The sequence below is a fragment of the Talaromyces stipitatus genome, genomic scaffold (assembly GCF_000003125.1).
Source record: "Talaromyces stipitatus ATCC 10500 scf_1105507295527 genomic scaffold, whole genome shotgun sequence".
Classification (NCBI taxonomy): domain Eukaryota; kingdom Fungi; phylum Ascomycota; class Eurotiomycetes; order Eurotiales; family Trichocomaceae; genus Talaromyces; species Talaromyces stipitatus.
The window spans coordinates 3,793,124-3,808,713 of record NW_002990114.1 but is presented as its reverse complement, the minus strand read 5'-3'; the positions used below and the strand labels follow the sequence as shown (position 1 = coordinate 3,808,713).

Below are 15,590 nucleotides of genomic sequence, written 5' to 3'. Positions count from 1 at the left end.
TTGGTGGAATTGTTCCTTTGAGTGTATGAGACCCTGTTCTTCGTGTATTTATGTTTGTTTGATTATTGCTAACTGTTCATACAATGCAATTCTTCCTTGCATATATCTCTAATCATTAATAATGTATATAGACCTGCCGGATGCCCGAAAATAACTAATCAATAGCCCCATCCATCCATAAATGCCAAACTCTATATCTATACTATTCGGGACAAAATGATATGAATCATAAAATAAGTACAATATGTCGAGGAAAGTACCAATGTAAGCGCGATTAAACCTCTTTATCACCACTTTCAGACGTTTCGGGACCAGAAGTTGGGAAAGCAGTCTTCTGAAACAGGAATCCAATCCCATGGTCCTCATCGTCAAGTAGAGCCTGTAAGATGGGGTCGTCAATGTGATTTTTTATATCATCATCTCCATTATCTCGGCCATTAGACCTGAACGCAGCAGGATCGATATGCGCGTACTCAGCGAGAAAACGCTGGATCTTGCTTTGTTCACTAGATCCCATCTCGTCCTCGTCCTCATCTTTCCTAGCTTTTCTTTTGCGACTTGACAGTGTTGCTGACGATTGCTTCGCCATCTTGGTGTTGGCTGCTTTCTGCCCATTTCTTCGATGAAGAGCGTGTTGACCGCGACGGATCTGGTCTTCTTGTTCTTCGATGTTGACTTCTGATGCTTTCATGAGTGTGGGGATGTCTGGGAGGTCTATGTCTTCGCTGTCGGATAATTCTTCTTCTTTCCAGAATGGGGAGATACTTCGAGATTTCTCCGGGGTTGTTTCGGTGGGATCGATCACTTCGTTATCCTCATCATCTTCGCCTAACAGCGATATAGGAACAGGAGTTGGAGGAGGCCTGCCTCTCCCACCGCATTTGCAATTTAGTAATTCATGAGTTTGACAGCTCTTATCTTCGTATAGCCGGAACAAATCCTTAAGTTCTTCTCGCGAGAACTGGGCCATATTGCTGGATTTCGATTCCATGACACTGTCCGCCAGACCAATTTTTGTGACTTGACGCTGCCATATTTTTTCTTCCAAAGCGCCCTTTAACATAATTCGGTAAATGTAACAATGACGTTTCTGACCGTCGCGGTGGATTCGAGCCATGGCCTGAAGATCAGTGGCCGGGTTCCAGTCTACATCATAGAGGACAAGACGACTGGCACCTGTTAGATTCAGTCCTGTACCTCCAGCTTTGGCGGAGAGAAGGAATGCAAAGCAAGTACTGGCAGGAGCTCGGTTGAAATCATCCACAAGCGATTGTCGTTTGGAAGAGGGTGTGGAGCCATCTAGTCGAAGAAACGGTAAGGAGAGAGAGGTGAGTAGTACGCCGAGTAAGTTAAGCGTAGAGGTGTAATTGGAAACAATAACAATCTTCTCGGAGGTGCTTGTCCGTAGGTTATGAAGCAGCTGATCCAAGACTCTGATTTTCCCACTCGATGACGGTGAGAATTGGCGACGTAGGCTTGGTGATAATGTAGATAGTAGTGTTGCCACAGTGGAGTTCTGCGGCTCGTCGTCGGTCTTTGCATTGAGCAATGATGGGCTATTGCAGAGCTTTTTTAAAATGGTAAGCAGACTAAATGCCCCTTCTGTGTTCCCTAATGCAGTCTGAAAGATTGGAGACCCAAGCACATGGCGGTAGATACTTGCTTGAACCGAAGTAGGATTGCATAGTATCACGTATTCCGTTTTGGGAGGAAGATACCTGGACAGGATATCGGCTGTCCTTCGCAGAATAAACATTGATGTGAGTTCTCGAAGTTCCTCACCCCTTGTTTCGCCTTTCTCGATATCTCTTATTGTCGCTTCTGGCTGCTGGCTGCGAACAATAGGCCCTTCAAACTCCTTCATGAAATTTTTATAAGTACCAAGGATGCCGGGGTTGACTAGGTCAACTGCCGCAAAAAACTCGCTGAGATCGTTTTGTATAGGCGTTCCTGAAAGAATGATTCGTTTTGCTGTATTCAAGGCTTGAATCGCTTGACCACTTTTGTTCTGCACAGTCTTCAGTCGATGACCTTCATCTGCGATGACGATATCGATTCCATGTCCCTTGAGCAATCCTTCCTGAACAGTACGAAGTTTCTCATATCCAATGATCATGACATTATAAGCCTTGCCCATTGTGAAATCAGTCAACTTCTTGCGTTTATCATCGAAGACGAAGACTCCAATTCGCTCATTTCCAAGCCATTTGCGAAATTCCTTTCTCCAATTATTGATTAACGTGACCGGGCAGACAATCAATGCCTTCTTCACCACAGGTGCTGCTTCATAGATGAAGTTCTGTTTTAGTAGAGTCCATAGCAAGGTAATCGTCTGGAGAGTTTTGCCGAGTCCCATTTCATCAGCCAGTATGGCACCCTCACCATTGTAATCCCTCAGGCCCATAACACATTCATACAAGAACTTGACGCCCTCTCGTTGATGTTCGCGGAGATGCTTGGTTAGAAAAGGATCGACAACGACGTCAACAATCGTCTGCCCCTTCGGAGCAGTTTTTGGACGTTTCATAACCAAAGCTCCAGGGGCATTGGGATCATGACGTGGAATTGGTTTGACCACCGATTGAAGTGTCGCGGTTGATGTCTCTTTCAAGGGATTTTTGAAAGCCGTGCCGATAACACCGCCTCTCGAGGCCGCGGCGTTAAGATGTTTCACTGATAATTTTGGCGGCCCAACCTCGTGCTTCATAGTTTTCGGCTTCATACAAGAATCCAGAAGTCCCTCACTGCTTGAGAGCTCATTCTTCGCCTCAGAAATTTGAGTAGCACCGCTAGAGGCAGTTCTCGGTCGAGATGGAGTTGAAGAGGAAGGCTTCCTAGCGTTGTTCAAGAATTCCTTGCCTGAAAGATAGTCCTTCTTCGAGATTGCGGACTCAACCTCAACATCCTTTCCTCCTATTGTCAAGCTTGTTCCACATTCAAGAAGCTTGTTGATCACGATGCGACCCATTTCGCGGCCAGATACATCTCGAAGATAGCCATACCCTCCCTGAATTACTAGGATTCCGTCGCCATCCCAGGTTTTGTGCTTCTTCGCTGTGAACTTGCGCCTGTTTAGGTAAGAAGCAGCCATGTGCAAGTATATGATCGAGAACCAACCAGAGAACATTATAGTATGCCTCAATATCATTGCTGGCGTTGCCATTGCCCACCGCCAGTGTCTCTATCTCACCCGGCATATTCTTGACTTTAAGTAAGGGACGCCTTGCTATCGAGTCCTTTTTAACTATCCTAGCATCAGATAAAGTCAAATCAAGAACCACGGGCTTTGCCTTATCGGTCTCGATCTCATGTTCACCGACACTGAGACGCGGTCGTTTGGATGGGTGCGGTACGCTTGAGTCATCGGGCACTTGTTGTGATACGTTATTCGGTAAATCCTTCCGTTTAAGAGGTGGTATGAAGGGTTTGAAAGGCATGGTCGTGACAAGCCGTGATGTACTTTTTGAGATGACGAGGAGAATCTATGTGTCGACGCTATCAAACAAGTGGAGGTAACGCGCCTATGTCACGAAGTCACGTGTATTTTATAAGGGTTAGGGTTATTAATAAGATTCAGGGTCTCATACACAAAGCATCACCTCCTTGTATGTGGAAGGCTAGTAGAAAAAGAGGAATATAATAAAAATAATTTATAGGGAGTAAATTTTCAAATGGCTTAGCTATGCTACCTGCGGGTTGTTCTCTGATAGTTAATTTGGCTATCAATACATCACCAGTCCAGCTGGACTTGGATGTTTTCCAATTTGAGAGTATATTTATTCGATGCTACATGTTATTAAGAGTCATGTATGCAAGGGAATCGGCGGTAACATTAAGTATCCTCGGGGGATCTATCGCCTGCATATATCCACTGCCGATTGAGAACGTCATATTCTCCTATCAGAACTTTCTGATCTCTGTTGCGTCGCTTTTGCTTGCATGCCAAATATACCCTATCCACAGGACAACCTGAAATAATTGCTTCGGCTTCTCGTAGCCTATATGACTCTGGTAAAGTCGGCAACGACAGATCCCAAGAGGTAGGAAGGTTCGAAAGTGAAAAGACATCGTCAAGAGGATTGATATCCTCGTAGTAGTCTCTCTCTTCGATCTCCATCACTTTCCGCGCAACAACCCCCATTATCAATGTATCCCAGAATCCTTCACGATGTTGAAGACTCAAGATATCCAACGGCTTGAAGTCTGATCCTGTGAACCCGACATTTGAGAGCCGTGTAGTATAATGCTGCGATCCATCCTTTGTCTGTGATTGATCTGGACATGTTGTAGAACTGGCCAGGGAGTAATTTAGGCCGGTCATAATAATCTGTGCTCAGATTATATTTCCACAATTCTACAGCATGGTCGATTAGTCGCAGAAAGTTGTCAGTGTGGGCGTCAAATATCATCTCGTTTCTGGGCAATAAACACACGGATGCCATTATTGTAAGCATTTGATGATCGAACAGAGGTACCCAGGCACCCCTTATCTCCTCTGGTGATTTGGAGCCCCACATACGTGGTGGAGATCTGAAAGATCTATACGATTCAGACCACGAAGAGAGTGCGGCCAGAATGTTTTGCTGATCTGTTCTGAGTCCAGGAGGAGGTGAACGAAGCGCTCGGCACTCGGACCCGCATTCAAGCGCCCGATTATTCAGAAGAAATATCCTCTGTAATATAGTGTCCAGATGGTTCCACGCTTCTTTGATCGAGTGGATACTGGGTGTTGAAAGTATTGGATCAGGGTCCGGAAGAAGAGGTTCACATACGGCACGGTTCATGAGGTGGTGAATCTCTGCCTGACCATGTAGTCTCATAAAAGCTTCCACGATTCAATTGTCTATGGGTTCCGACATCTATGCCGGGTATAGCTTATCATTCCTATTTGAGAGAAGTATCAACTTTCTCACAAGATTCACACCGTTTCTGACATGAATCCGTGCTGTGTCGAAGTGACCTCGAAGGAGGTCTAACGTAGTAAAGGCGATGCATGTGATGAGGACAACACGCAATAATGCCAGGCTATTGGCTAACAGATGGGGTTGAAGATTGTCGATAGATTTAGCAAAATATCGTAAAGGGACTTGTTTTACATGATCGATAACGTCTTCTTCTTGACAAGTATCCCTGGTGTTCAGGCTGCCTCTTCGGTGGACAAAGCTAACAGCTAGAACCGCATGCCGGACTGCTAACTCGTTAACACTAGTCTGCAATATGACTCTGGTCCAGAATTCTGAGTCAAATGAGCCCCTGAGTTTAGTCGAAGTGCGGTGCTCAAACCAATCAAAACGTTCCTTATCTTCCCGGCTAGCAACAAAAAAGGAAACGTAATTTGATCGAGGAAGAAGTAAATTGCAGGTCTGGTTAGACGACGAATTGGATACTGTCATAGCTCGATCCCGACAGGCCCCGTTTGACTGATTGCCTCCGCCCCAGACTCCGTATTCATCACAGGTGCGTCCAGTGGGCGAGCACCGGTGACAAACAGGATAGCGCTCATCACATTTCACCTTGCGGATTCTCAATCTCCATAAGGCTTGCGTTGCAGAGAGACGTTAGGCAGTCAAGATGCATGATACGACTTACTTGCAAGTGCAACAACCTGTTCTGACCTTGTGCTTTCCCATGTGAGAGCATTTTTCTGCAAGTACATGCAATGAAGATTCGGGTTCAGGAAAAATGAAGTTCAAGAAGGCGAACAGACAACCGCGTCATTTCATCCATTTCGGTCGATGACCAGTGGATCCCTATGCGACTATTGATTGGCGCGCTCGGATTAGCCACGCCTTTATTGGACAGAGTCCTTAGTCAGCCTCTCGAACTCTGTACACGCTGATTGGCTGTGTAGCTCTTACGTCTCTGTCCAATTTTGGTAATTTCTCGTCCTCTCAGCTTTTCGTTCAGTTCCGGGCAAGGAAATGTCTATATAGAGAGCCATATGGCCTGTCAATCGCAACATCAAAAAGCATCATCCCAGAATCTAACTTCGTCTATCAACCTAAACCAAACATGCCTAGCAAGCTTCACCCTCTTGGAAAGAATGGCCCTCTTGTGCCAGCTTTAGGCTTCGGACTGATGGGAATGTCCCAAGCTGACTACGGAGCACTTCCCGGTAATGAGTAGTGTTTTGCACTGCTGGATCGAGCGGTCGAAATAGGTGCAACCTTCTGGGATACCGTGGAGTAATGCCACCGTAATATTCACATTCTCGTTTGACATGCAAGCTCTAACAATGTGCTCATTTCAAGTCAATATTGTGACAGCGAAGCACTGCTGGGTAAATGGTTTCGACGCACAGGAAAGAGAGACCAGATTTTTCTAGCAACGAATTTCGGATTTGTTGAACATAGCGTAACATACGAAACTGATAGTTCCGCCGCGTATTGCAAGGAAGCTTGCGCGAAGAGTCTTCAGAAACTTGGTGTAGGCACAATTGACTTGCGTAGGTTCCCCCTTCTTGAAACTCTCTTATGTTTGACAGAGCGGACCGAATATCACTCCCTTCACTCATGCGGAGGACTTCTGGCTGATAACATCTTGCAGACTACCTACACAGTGCAAACCCTGAGACACCAATTGAGACTATGCGCGCCATGGTAGAGTTACAAGCGTAAGTTTGTATTGGACTATCTATAGAATGTCACTATTAATAAGTTCTGTATAGTGAAGGCAAAATAAAGCACATTGGCCCATCCATGATATCCTCAACCACCCTACGCCGAGCATACAAGATTACACCAGTCGCTGCCGTACAAACTGAATGCTCAGTATTCTCCCGCGAAATTGAAAGCACAGCCGGCACGAATCTTCTGGCTACCTGCCGCGATTCTCAGCAGAGAATGCACCCACAAACACGGTGACTGTCAACCAGTTCAAGGCGTTTGCGGACAGAAAGGGTTGCACAGTCGCTCAACTTGCTCTTGCATGGTTGCTGAAGCGAGGCGATGATATTTTTCCGATTCCGGGAACTAAGATCAAGTATCTTGAAGAGAATTGGGCTGCTCAAGGTATTTCTCTGTCGGATGAGGAGGAAGCTGAGATCGATACGTTCCTTGAGTCTGCCACTATTGCTGGTGGTACTCTTCCTCCTTAGTTTGCATCATTTCTTTTCAAGGACACTAAAGAGGAGACTGCGTGAGGTTGCCTATGTAGAACCTTACTGATTGGGCGGATCCACGGATGTATGTAGTGAATCATTTGGAACAGATATGATATTTCACGCAAGCTACCTAGGTACCTAGGTAGTCTCAACTCGGAAGCGGCCTGGGAAAGCTAAGAATAACAAGGAAGTTCATATTGCGTCCATATATAAGAGATTATACAAATAATTTCGTAGCTCATACATAAAACTTGACCATTATACCGGGCGCATCATAATACATCGCAATTAGCCAAATCATCCAAGATCAAGGAATAACTTGCTCCATATTGATTATTTCGCATCCTCCGCAACTTTCCGATCAGCGAGCGGAATAGCCTGCGGTCCAACATAGTCACGCTGACGAATGAACCACCAGATAGCAATAAAAATGGTAAGACCGCCAGTGATCAGACTGGCGTAATTCATCGACTTGGCATTAGTAGGGATGGCGTATGGGAAGCAGAAAATGATGATGAAGGCGACGATATAGATACAGCTGAGGATGTTGACGACGTAACCGACGGAGTTCTTCATGTGGAAATATCCTGGAGTGATCAAAGATCGGCGAGTCAAGACATGAGGGAAGATGGCGGTAAAATATGACAGCGTAGAAAGCTGAATATATGATCCAATAAAGGCGTTGAAGGCGGTAGTTGAACCGACATAAATGCAAGCAAGGACTGTGATCATGCAGCCACAGACAAAAGTAGCATTCAATGGGTTGTGGAAGCGTGTGTTGATGTGTCCAACGAAGCTAGGGAAGGGTGTCGCATTGTCTCGAGCCAATGTCCAAAGGGTACGACCGGCGGTGATGTAGCAACCAATGCAGGTAATTAAGGTAGGCAAGAATGCGACAATTAGCAACCCGAGAGCACCGCCTCTGCTTCCAGTAGCTTGACGATAGATTTCGGCCAAAGGGAAGCCGAAAACACTGTTTAGGACATCATCGAGGGATTGAATGGAATAGAACATCGCAATCATGTAGAGAAATCCGGTGATGAATCCAATGGACATTTGGGCCAACATGGCTTTCGGGATATTCCTACTAGGACTATGATAGGACGAATAGTCAGCATGACACACGATAAGAGTTGAAATGTGAATTACTCACTGAGGGATTTCTTCCGCTAAATGGGATGTTACATCAGGCGTGCCGACACTGTATGCACCGTTAAGCATACCGGCAACGAAAACAAATCCCTGGCTCGAATAACCCGTGCTGCTAGTCCAACTAGCCCAGACGAATTCATTCGAAGCATATGGTAGTCCGTTGATATGTGGCATGACAGCACAGACAATTATAGTGACAAAGACACCACCAAGGATGAGAAACATGCCGAGGTTGCCGATTTGAGGAAGAACCTTGTTGGCGAACATAACGGTCAAGCAGCAGATCCAAGTGCAGATGAGCATGCTGACAAAGACGTGCCATGCTTTGGGCTCAAATTCCGGATGAAACAAGGCGTACATCGAAACTGTCTGATTGCCGAGAATGGAGGACATGGATGCAGCTCCAAAGACCCAGGCCAGTGTATTCCACCAGCCAGCAAACCATCCACAAGGTCGACCATATTTACCAGCAGTTACCGATGCCCAATGGTAAACTGTATAAATCCAAGCTTAGTTCAAAATCCTCACTATGTAAATCATGACCATACCTCCACTTGCTGAGGGCATAGCAGATGCCAATTCAGCGATCGAAGCGGCCACTAGCCAGTAACAGATAGAAACCGCGATGCTGAATCAAGAGTTAGACCAGATAACGAGAAGCTTAATCTGTGAGAATAAAGTGACAAACATACAACTCATAAATGATACCGGCAGGTCCTCCGTTAGCGATGTTGACAGTCTATTGTGTCATTAGAACCTAGTCGTGATAACAAAGATCAATTACTCACGACACTACCACCTTGAGCAATCCAAGTGTTACCCGTGGTCACTGCGATGGCGCAAATACTCAAGAGACCAAAGTTCCGTTGGAGTTCCTGCTTGTGGCCGGATGCATTGACGACATCTCCGACGGCCTTATCATCAACCGGAGACTCCTCGGCTTCGAAGTTCTTGGGGATTATATCAGCCGACATGTTGTAGAACCGTGGATATTAGGTATGACAGGTTCGTATATGTCGACGTAGTTGAGAAAGCACTAGGCCGGGATGACCGTAGCACAGGCCAGGAGGTCCTCAAAGTTCGTGAAGGCTTTTATTTTTTGAAAAACCCTGGAGGAGTTCCTGGGAAGGTGATGGACTTGCTAAAATATAAACATCGAGATCTGGAGACTGGAGCTCCCGTATCCGGACCCGACTGGGTCTTCTGGCAACGGAGTCTGTATGGGGAAAAGAGGAAAGCTTAAAGTGGGTAGACTTCAGCCAATAGTATCACTTTTAGAGATAGAAAATACGACCACAGCACAAGAACCACAGTTTCATTGGAGTTGCATGGGGTTCTATGGAGCCTTCTAGGCTTGAGGAAGGCCGGTATGGAGGGTGCAGTGTGTATAGCTGAGTATGAAAATTGGCGCAAGGTCGAAGGTGGCCAATCCCTATTTCGTCTATGATTGGCCCAATCTGGTGGGGAGTCGGTGTTGCACTAGTACGGAAGGAGAAGTTTCAACAGATGTTTCCTCTCTGGCTGGTGAGACAGATAGAGTCTGATAGAGTGCTAGATACGAAGCGACAGACATCAGATCTGTCATATCTAATAGTCATGAAATGCTAGAGTTGACTCGTTGTCTGTATATTCGCAGTTCTCCCAGAAAGCTCGTCAACTCCCTTCATTGTGTCTCATTTGTAGAGATGTAGAGATTTCCTTTGCCACATGTTAACATCCCTGCTCTCCCCCATACTAACATGGAAAGATCTCCGTGTAGTTAGTTCATTTGGCTATTGCTCTGAGTGGGCGAAAGCAACCCCTGTCTAGCCATGTACGTATGCACGTAGTATTATTAGTACATATGCTAGTAATTCCTAACACGAGGCCATGCAGGCTAGTTAAGACTAGAATATCAAGTGAATTTCTTTTTTTCTTTTCTTTTCTTCCTAAGAAGAATTGTTCAATAAGAATACGTCCTACTCCGTACATACACCTTGGAATCGAATGCTGCAAAAAATCACGTGAGCTTCCAGCCCTAACTATGTGGGAGTCGTGCCAGACCTTCGACCGTGGAATGATTTTTCCATTGAAGCGGTGCATGAACAATCTATTGTCTCATTTCAGACTCGTTTAACGAAACAAAACCGGAGTGACCATGCTTTAAATGTCTACCACCGAAAATGCCAAGGACCTCCTATCTCTGTGGCAATCGCCCTTCCAGTCACCGCGGCCCGCCGCCCGCCACCCAGACTTTACGTACAATGGGTATATCTTTCCCGAGCACTGACCATAAAGTTACTCCTGTACCTCGGTTATCAGATTGACTATTGATAACGTACCCAAAGATTGATGCTGAAGCTGTCTGTAGAGATTCGTAGATGGCAAATTCAAGCAAATACGGGATCCTTTTTTCGAGTCTATGTTTAAAATTCAGACAAGGGTTAGCATTACCTACATCTGCAGATCGGTCTAGCCATTACAGGCTATACCCCGCTAGTGCATATACGGCAAGATCTCAGATTTAAGGTTTAGCCAACCGTCCATCCGAGCGTATTGATGCCTCACGATACGTATGTACTATGTATTGTTACGTTACAGTACGTACACCTCATTCTTCATACGACATACGTACAATCAAATAAAATTTTGAGAAAAGTCAAAAATGCGAGAATTAACTGCCTGATACAACGTTCCTCATGTAGATACAAGGAACAAAAAGCGGAGCTGCTCGCTTGGACCAGGAGCCAATTGCTGAAATTCGCTCACCACGCATTTCTGATTAGAGACTAGCCGACCTGATTGCATCGTATGTGCAAGTAGCAATTGGTGCTCTTGATAGGGGACCCATTCTCGTACAAGTCGGCTATTGTGTATCTCTCTGATGCGATTGATCTGAAGCAGGTAAGCCCACCACCCATGAGGTCTGGAACTGGAGAACCTGATCGTCTCTGTGGGTACTAATACTACGCAGTGCGATGCATGTCGAAGGACGATTTACACTTTGTCCCAGGGTTTGAAATTTTGATCTATCGAACCTTTGAGGTTGCCCTCGTAGAAGTATTACGCCGGGCTTCTCGAGATAAAGATCCTAAATCCTTGCCGAAGCAAATGCCACGATATATCTGACATCTCGGACCATCGTCGCCATCAATCCTTGCGAGGGACCCATGGCCTAGTCTGATTCGACTTGCATTGACTGAAACACCAGATCAACATTCGATCCGACCACAAGGCAACAAGACGAAATTGACAAGGATTGTCTCTAAGAGTTATTCGCAATGTCGACCTCAAGCGGCTTTGCAGAACATTTTCGGAATGAAACATGGGCTTTGTATGGAGTCGCTGTCTTTGGCACCGTTCTACGATTGTGAGTCGGGATGCCTCTTCACATTACCCCGGAAACGGATCAAAATGTCGACAATTATACTGATTGACATTGGATCCTAATAGTATTGCTCGTATTCGACGTCTTGGAATTCGACATCTTCAAATCGATGACTATCTCATGGTGTTTGGAGTGATATGGTACACTATATTATGTGTTGCCCTTAATAAAGTCGCATCTGGAGGAGGTTCCAATTTAATGACGGAAGAGGACATACAAAACTTGACGCCTAGCAGTTATGCAGAAAGAGTACGAGGAAGCAAATGGGTGTTTGTCTCTGAGCATGCTTTCATTCTCTGTGTGTGGAGCTGCAAGTCATGCATGTTGGTCATATATGCTCGTCTCACGTACGCAAAGTCCTTTCGTCAATCGCTGTGATATCTGGGGTGGATACTGACATTTCTCTTCTTCTTCTGCAGAGACGGATTGGCTCAGAAACGACTTATTAACTATTGCGCCATCTACGTCGGTTTGGGCTTTGTGGCAGTGGAATTGGCTCTCTTCCTGAGCTGTATCCCCCTGCAGAATTATTGGGCAGTGCCTACGCCAAACCGTACGTGAATCTCGTTTTGAGAGATTGAAATAATCCAGATTTACTAACATTAATATGATGATGATTATGTATAGCACAATGCTCAAGTTACCAGCACTACGAAATCGTTCAGGCCTGCTTCTCAATCACTGCCGATATCTTCATGCTACTAGTCGCAATTCCACTACTGGTCAAAATTCAGTTACCCCTCAGACAAAAATTTATTCTGGTCTTGCTCTTCGGCATGGGTGTATTCGAGATTGTGGCCGCTATTTTGACCAAAATCTACTGCTTGGTACCGAGTCTGATATCCTATATCTACATGAACTGGTACTTCCGTGAAGCTACCGTCTCAATGCTCGTCACCAACTTACCGCTCATCTGGTCTCTGTTGCGTGACATCTTCCCCAATCTACTCAACAGCTGGACTGGTGGTTCAAGGAAAGGAGCAGACCGATACTACCCATCTATGCCTTTCAGTTCCACGACCCGATCCAAGGGAACCCGCACTTACGGCATGAACAGCCAGGTGCAATCGACGAATCCCGCACACTACGACCTGGAGGAATTCACATCAAAGACACAGAAAAACAACAGCACGATGAGTGTTACCCACGCAGATTCGGACAGCGCAGATTTGAACAGCGACGACGGTTCCGACCGTGCCCTGCGAATCCGGCAAGATATCACGGTGACTGTCGAAGCTGGACCAAGACAGGAACCTATTGGAGCAGCTATATCACAGCCTCACGGGTGGGAGGTGAAACGTGCCGAGGCGCCACCATCTTAAGGTTTTCCTTTGTATATATATGATATGATAGTTTTTTTATTAAGACATACGAGTATAGATAAGACTTCAATAGACGAGTTCTAGACTTGGACATAACCTCGGACGCTCAGCTGAAGGTTCGAACAATCATGAGACAGATGCCGGATACGAAGACATCTTCTACTGTTCTACAAAACCCACTCCTGCAAAGTTTATGAATCCTTCTATTCTGTACGTACATACTAACTTGACTAAAAAATTTGAGCTTATTTACTCAGCACTTTGCACGCTAATTTAGTTACTCAACAAGTAGGCTAGCCGATTTGATTGACCTTGTACATAGTAAAGGCCTGGATAGTGGACCCAGGAGACTGAAGCCGGAGCGAAAATATAAGCCGGACGAGGTGGAGACGCTGACTATGACTGAATTGTTTCTGTCAATCAAATTCCCCTATCTTTATTATCTTGCTCCATAAAATCGTAAGCCACCAATCTCCTCCCGGCCCTGGAAATCTCGACGAAAATGGGCTGCTCTTTTTCCGGATCGGGAATTGTTGTGAAGTTTTGCCTATCATGGCTTCAAAGGCAATTCTCAATTTGGAAGGTTTTCTGCTTTTCTGCGAATTTCAAAGGAGCATGATTTACGGTATTTGATCAATCGATCAATCTGTCTTGAAGAAGGGAAAAAATGCTCGGAAAAGGATTTGCTCAATTGTCGCAGTGCATCACCACATGTTAATCGAGCATATTCGCGGGGTCTGATCCGCTTGGCATGAGCTCCATCGTACGATATTATTATGATAGTGAGACTTGTTCTTCAACTTCTTCTAGACTTAGTACGTACGTAGCAGCCAAGAATTGTGTCTTTTCATGGCAGACTATTGAATTTAGAGTCACTTCTCGCTCCATACAATCCAGGAATCCTTGAAATTTCCGTAGTTAGACCCTGCATTAGTCTCTTTTAGTCGTAGCACTATGCTTAGCGTATTATGTATTGTTTCATTACCGTACTAGGTAATACGTGTGTATCAATTGAAACGTAATTTTCGATGGCAATCATGGTTCATCTTATTGTGATCGACTTGTAGATGCATCATGTTTTTGATACATCATTAGGCACACAATTGTTACTATCCTCTGATTCTATCCACCACGAGTTTGTTGTTAAAGATCAGATCTAACAAAAAAAAAGCTTAACTCATGCTCAAAGCGATGCTTGGCGAACTGGTTCTGTGCTTTTAAGGGACTTTCTTGCCTATTTAGGACATTAGAGTGTGGGTACTGACTTCGCTGCCAGGTTCCACCCCTTTCTAGCATTGTGATGAGCATGGAAGGATATTCGTTGGGGTCAAGCATCCACTGGTTGGATCCCTAAGGCAATAACTTACAATCTACCGTAGTATTTAGGCTTAAAAGAGATTTTTTTTTTTGGCCCTCACAGTAATGGGATTCATTCTGATGAGAACCTCCTACTGAACGGAATAAAAGATTCCAAACTCGGGGTTGATACCCACTCTCCAGCCGCTTGTGTTCAAATGATCCGCGGGAGAATATCAATCATGTCCCCCGTCTCAAGTTCATCGGTCAAGTTCCGGAAGCTCTTGTTAGCTACGGAGTACCATTGCCATAGTTATACCTCACCCAGCACAGGTAAACCATCGGAGCATAGTGCTGGCGATAATAATGCCTGGCCAATGGCTCAAATAGTCTGAACCAACTCGATGATCGAAACAATGCGTCCATCCTCCGCAATCTCGCCAAACTGGAAACTCTCCGCCTTTCGAACGGTTCCATCGGGCATCTTCATGGTCGAAGTATGTCTTTCAGCAATCTGATTGCCATCACGCAAGAATTGAGTAACAGTCAAATCGACGCTGCCGGCGCTCAAGACTTGGCGAATGTGACTAATGTGGGCAACGAAGTCGGCAAAGTTGCGAGTTGTGGTGTCGTTGCGTTGCGTAAAGGATGGATGGAGGAGCTTAGACAAGTCCGCTTCCGTGTCCTCGGGTTTGCCGGTGAAGACGCTCAGGAGAGCTGCCTGGTAGGTATCAACCTTGTCGCAGAAACTAGCCATTGCTTAAAAAGGATAGAAATGAGGTGAGATGTTTCAATCTTCGTCTTCGGCGTTTCACGTCTCGGAAGGTATTGGGATAAAGGAATCTGGTTGATTGTAATATTTTCCTTTAACCTCGAGTCCCGGACTATCTGATGATTATATAGTCTACAGGAAAAGCTCCGAGGAGCATCTATGTCATCAATTCCAGGTTACTATAGGTCTTGCAACGCCAGGCAACATCATAATTCCAAATTACTCCCTCGATTCGCCCTGGGTGATCGATCAATCGAAACGCAAGGAACGAAGTTGAACACCCTACTTATAGAAGTGGCGCAATTACACTCAGGCAGCCACAGATGATACCTTCCTGTCTCGAATCGAACGTAAGTTACTTTGGAGGCGGTCGTTAACCATCATATACATCAGTCGTTTATGCAGGGTTATGCCCTAAGCCTCCCGCCATCCAGCTAGACTCACCCTAAGATCATACTCCCTTACTTTGGCGATCAATATATTGATTTTATACTATCAGCCCCTGCATAAAGGGCATCATCATATACTATGCGCACTATGTACACCTGAAACTTTTCCTTTGCTACCTACTCTTCGAAT

At 45.4% G+C, this 15,590-nt stretch overlaps 7 protein-coding genes across 7 annotated transcripts, besides 1 other annotated feature; 2 read left to right on the top strand and 5 right to left on the bottom strand.

Moving 5' to 3' along the window:
- Window positions 1-274: 274 nt before the first annotated feature.
- TSTA_094310 (dsDNA-dependent ATPase (Rad54b), putative) lies at window positions 275-3,437 on the bottom strand (the record flags this gene model as incomplete). The annotated part of the gene is made up of 2 exons (XM_002479103.1): window positions 275-3,068; window positions 3,118-3,437. 2 exons carry the CDS (start codon window positions 3,435-3,437, stop codon window positions 275-277), a joined length of 3,114 nt encoding a protein of 1,037 aa, XP_002479148.1.
- A 196-nt stretch (window positions 3,438-3,633) lies between these two features.
- Window positions 3,634-3,655: a sequence feature (AT_rich).
- A 136-nt stretch (window positions 3,656-3,791) lies between these two features.
- TSTA_094300 (uncharacterized protein) lies at window positions 3,792-4,442 on the bottom strand (the record flags this gene model as incomplete). Its single annotated transcript, XM_002479102.1, has 2 exons — window positions 3,792-4,327; window positions 4,434-4,442. 2 exons carry the CDS (start codon window positions 4,440-4,442, stop codon window positions 3,833-3,835), a joined length of 504 nt encoding a protein of 167 aa, XP_002479147.1. The 3' UTR covers window positions 3,792-3,832.
- A 322-nt stretch (window positions 4,443-4,764) lies between these two features.
- On the bottom strand, window positions 4,765-5,727 carry TSTA_094290 (uncharacterized protein; the record flags this gene model as incomplete). The annotated part of the gene is made up of 5 exons (XM_002479101.1): window positions 4,765-4,859; window positions 4,925-5,297; window positions 5,388-5,539; window positions 5,590-5,621; window positions 5,708-5,727. The coding sequence occupies 5 exons, from the start codon at window positions 5,725-5,727 to the stop codon at window positions 4,765-4,767; spliced, it is 672 nt and encodes a 223-aa protein (XP_002479146.1).
- Window positions 5,728-6,012: 285 nt separating this feature from the next.
- Window positions 6,013-7,096, top strand: TSTA_094280 (oxidoreductase, putative; the record flags this gene model as incomplete). Its single annotated transcript, XM_002479100.1, has 5 exons — window positions 6,013-6,125; window positions 6,252-6,445; window positions 6,547-6,613; window positions 6,668-6,770; window positions 6,794-7,096. The coding sequence occupies 5 exons, from the start codon at window positions 6,013-6,015 to the stop codon at window positions 7,094-7,096; spliced, it is 780 nt and encodes a 259-aa protein (XP_002479145.1).
- A 339-nt stretch (window positions 7,097-7,435) lies between these two features.
- On the bottom strand, window positions 7,436-9,228 carry TSTA_094270 (choline transport protein, putative; the record flags this gene model as incomplete). The annotated part of the gene is made up of 5 exons (XM_002479099.1): window positions 7,436-8,195; window positions 8,256-8,748; window positions 8,803-8,882; window positions 8,947-8,993; window positions 9,043-9,228. The coding sequence occupies 5 exons, from the start codon at window positions 9,226-9,228 to the stop codon at window positions 7,436-7,438; spliced, it is 1,566 nt and encodes a 521-aa protein (XP_002479144.1).
- A 2,286-nt stretch (window positions 9,229-11,514) lies between these two features.
- Window positions 11,515-12,943, top strand: TSTA_094260 (uncharacterized protein; the record flags this gene model as incomplete). Its single annotated transcript, XM_002479098.1, has 4 exons — window positions 11,515-11,603; window positions 11,687-11,968; window positions 12,041-12,174; window positions 12,249-12,943. The coding sequence occupies 4 exons, from the start codon at window positions 11,515-11,517 to the stop codon at window positions 12,941-12,943; spliced, it is 1,200 nt and encodes a 399-aa protein (XP_002479143.1).
- A 1,616-nt stretch (window positions 12,944-14,559) lies between these two features.
- TSTA_094250 (uncharacterized protein) lies at window positions 14,560-14,996 on the bottom strand (the record flags this gene model as incomplete). The annotated part of the gene is made up of 2 exons (XM_002479097.1): window positions 14,560-14,593; window positions 14,641-14,996. 2 exons carry the CDS (start codon window positions 14,994-14,996, stop codon window positions 14,560-14,562), a joined length of 390 nt encoding a protein of 129 aa, XP_002479142.1.
- Window positions 14,997-15,590: the final 594 nt, after the last annotated feature.